Source organism: Oncorhynchus masou, chromosome 13 (assembly GCF_036934945.1).
Source record: "Oncorhynchus masou masou isolate Uvic2021 chromosome 13, UVic_Omas_1.1, whole genome shotgun sequence".
In the NCBI taxonomy this organism is placed as follows: Eukaryota; Metazoa; Chordata; class Actinopteri; order Salmoniformes; family Salmonidae; genus Oncorhynchus; species Oncorhynchus masou.
In genome coordinates this window covers 89,630,521-89,634,155 of record NC_088224.1, presented here as the reverse complement: position 1 = coordinate 89,634,155, position 3,635 = coordinate 89,630,521, and the positions used below count along the sequence as shown (strand labels likewise).

The following is a 3,635-nucleotide window of genomic DNA, read 5'->3' as shown; positions in this document are numbered from 1 at the left end:
ATATTACTGTATTTACAGTATATTACAGTATAGTACTGTATATAACAGTATATTACTGTATTTACAGTATATTACAGTATATTACTGTATAGTGTCATATTCACATGAGACTAGTATAGTCCCTTCATATTATGTAGAATAGATAGACCATGGACACACAGCGCACGCCATAGTGATATACTGACTGTACTGGTGTTCATTTCATTTGTAGCAGTCTGAGAAAAGCCACTCAGAGCATTCATAGTGCATTATAATCTCTGTATGTCAACCTCCACAGAGCAGTCATAAGGCCCAGGCTCTTGGTAATAGATCTCAGTCATCCCTGGTGTCTCACCTAGCCTCAGCCACCACTCTCTACCTGCTAACAGGTAGTGATTATGAAGCATCCACTGGGCGGCTAGCAGAGCCCTCTCTCTCCATTACAAACACATTAGCATTGGTTTGATAGAGGAACAAGGGGCAGTTGTTTACAGGGAGATCAACCTATTCACCTTCTCCTTCTGTCTGGTTATGGATGGATGAGCACTTTGTTCACATTCAGAAAATACCTAGCTAGTGATAAGCATTACAGAGACACAAACTTCTATCGTCAGCTTTGTCACATTCCCGCCCAGACTGTTCTATCCACAGTGCACACAGTCTGCGAGGTCCACAGCACCAATACACAGTACGTTTTCACACAGAACCCCTGTACGAGGTTCAGACGGACCACGCGGACCAGAGACCAAGACCCGGAACGAGATCTCTCTCAGAACTGTCCATCTCTGTTCTTGACATACTCCGGCAGGCTGTTGAGCGCCGTCTCTTCACTCCTGGACTGCAGTGGGAGCTCCCCCTTCTTGGATTGTCTTATAGTAGCTCTCGACAACTTCCTCCTGAACGTGTCCCCAGCCAGGAAGTAGAGGACCGGGTCCACACAGCTGTTGAGGCTGGCCAGTCCCCGCGTCACCTGGTAAGTGGCGTACACCCGGTTATTAAAGTCACACATGTCCGGGACCTGGAAGTACAGCCGGGCTCGCATGTTCAGGTTCTTCATCACGTGAAAGGGCAGGTAGGACACAGCGAACACGGCCAGCACGATAATCACCAGGTGGATGGACTTACGCCGTAACGGGGCGTTGTTCATGTCGTTACAGATCAGCGCCTTGACGATCATCCCGTAGCAACCCAGGATGATGATGAAGGGGATGCAGAAGCCGAACACGGTCAAACACATGCTGTAGATAAAGTAACCCGGCAGCTCATCCTCCGTGGTGGTGTCGTAGCACGTGGTGGCGTTCCGTTTCTGCCCCGTCCTGGAGTAGTAGAGGATGGGAGAGATACTCGCTATGACCACGACCCAGACCAGGGCGCTGGTGAGCACGGCGTTCTTCTTCTTGAGCCTTCCCAGAGACTTGAGCGGGTGGACCACTCCTGTGTACCTGTGGACACTGATACAGGTCAGGAACAGGATGCTGCCGTACAGATTGACGTGGAATATAAACCTCTGCAGTCGGCAGAGAACGTCTCCGAATATCCAGTCGGTCTTATTAAAGTAGTAGAAGATGAGGAAGGGCAAGGAGAGGACGTAGCAGAAGTCGGCCAGGGCCAGGTTAAACATGTACACGGAGATGCTGCTCCAGGGTCTCATGTGGCAGACAAACATCCAGATGGATAGACTGTTCCCCACCAGGCCGGTGACGAACACCAGGATGTACACGGTGGGCAGATAGTAGAACTGGAAGCCTGTCCCGGTCAGGGAACATCCCCCCTGTGTTGCCTTGTGGAGATCAGACACATTCAGGAGGGATGTCAGGTTCAGATCTGTTGTTGTCATGTTGTCAGGGAAACGCAGGTGTTTTTACTGTATAGAGGGAAAGCAAAGAACATTAAAAGTAAAATAAATAGAAAGAAAAAAGTTCAGGGAGACATGTATCTACATAATTTTAAGCAGCCCATTATAATAAAGCTTTAATCCCAGTAGTTTATACATAATGACATGTACTGTAATGTATATGGTTTCTGGTCGAGCATTAAACTACTCAAAGGAGAGGGAATAGCCCATCTCTCCGTCAATAGCCAATCTCTGGAAGCCAAAATACGCACATAAATAGCCTAGGCTACACATTGCATAACCATCCCAGTCACAGAGGGAAACCCATAAAAGTTGATCATACACTAGCCTACTCACCGTTGACTTCTATAGCGCATTCCTACAGCCTACACACACCCGAACACAGAGCGGTTGAGACTGTCGCGTCAGATGTCCTTGTTCCTCCGTCGCCAACAAAGCAAAGCTCTCCGGCTCGGCTAAATTATATTCCGTCTTGTTCGTTCGCTGTCACGATAAACGTCAACCACCGTTCGTTGCGCACGACGACAGCGAACGGCGACAGAGCACAAGGGAAGACAACTGCGACTGCGAGCTGTCTCTCGCGAAAGAGCGCAGGAATTACAAACGAGCACCGTCACCGGATAGGGTGAAACGCTCACGGCGCGCTGAGGGGAGGGGTGCCACCAACAAAACTGCGAAGCTCCTCAAACGCGCTCTTTATTTCTGCCGAACAACTCCTCTTCTGACAAGCCCGTTTACAAGCTACAGTCCGTCGAGGTGACTGGCAGACTGATATGGGTATCTGGATCAATGGCAGCTACTGAATATCATACACGAGTTAATTACAGCACACAGCAGGAAGAGTAGAGAGTGTGAATGTTGGGCCGTGCTGGCATGTTGGAAAGAGATCATTATTATTGTTAAAAATATGTATGTCAAAAAGGCTTCTATTGCTTTTTTATTCCTTTAAAGTTTGTGCTAGGACTAGACTGTTATATCGTTCTTAAATCAAATCGATTGCCTGTGTCCCACAGTAGATCAAATCAAATCACGTTTTTGTCGCATGATCGGGATACAACAGGTGTAGACGTTACCGTGAAACTGTTGGCCCAAACTAACAGTGCGATTTTTAATTTTAAAAAAAATAGTTATTAGGTTCTCTTATGACCTTAGTGTTGAGGGAATACCGAAAACAACACAAGACCCATATTATAATATAAGTATTTTATTTATCCTCATCCATCCTATGTGTTGGTAGTCCTGTTGTCATCCTGTTCCATCCAACACAATGATTACCACTTCCTGAGATGTATCACTGTAATATGGCAGTTCTATAGTGCACACCGTGAGGTAAGAATGGAAAAGTGTGTGTGTGTGTGTGTGTGTGTGTGTGTGTGTGTGTGTGTGTGTGTGTGTGTGTGTGTGTGTGTGTGTGTGTGCATGTGCGTGCGTGCATGCTTGAGTGTTTGTGTGTATGAGTGCATGTGTGTGTGTGTGTACATGTGTGTGTGTGCATGCTTGAGTGTTTGTGTGTATGAGTGCATGTGTGTGTGTGTGTGTGTGTACATGTGTGTGTGTGTGCATGCTTGAGTGTTTGTGTGTATGAGTGCATGTGTGTGTGTGTGTACATGTGTGTGTGTGCATGCTTGAGTGTTTGTGTGTGTGTGTGTTTGTGTTTGTGTGAGAATGTGTTTGTGTGTCTATATGTATTACACCACAGGTATACAGCTGTGATCAACAAGGAAGTACTGGTTCTAATAGAGTGCTGGTTTTCTAAAACAAAGCCCAGAAATGGCCTCTGCAGCTGTCCCTCCTCACTGCC

The 3,635-nt window shown here is 46.9% G+C and overlaps 1 protein-coding gene across 1 annotated transcript in view; it reads right to left on the bottom strand.

The window, feature by feature from the left end:
* The window catches only part of LOC135553193 (P2Y purinoceptor 1-like), a 3,336-nt gene extending 773 nt beyond the window's left edge, over positions 1 to 2,563 (bottom strand). The window contains exons 1-2 of the mRNA XM_064985363.1: positions 2,171 to 2,563; positions 1 to 1,843 (exon numbers count right to left, since the gene is read on the bottom strand). The exon at positions 1 to 1,843 is cut by the window's left edge and continues 773 nt beyond it. Of these exons, the coding sequence (XP_064841435.1) occupies positions 749 to 1,816 (1,068 nt within the window). The 5' untranslated portion in view covers positions 1,817 to 1,843; positions 2,171 to 2,563 and the 3' untranslated portion in view covers positions 1 to 748. The remainder of the gene's footprint in view (positions 1,844 to 2,170) is intronic.
* Positions 2,564 to 3,635: the final 1,072 nt, after the last annotated feature.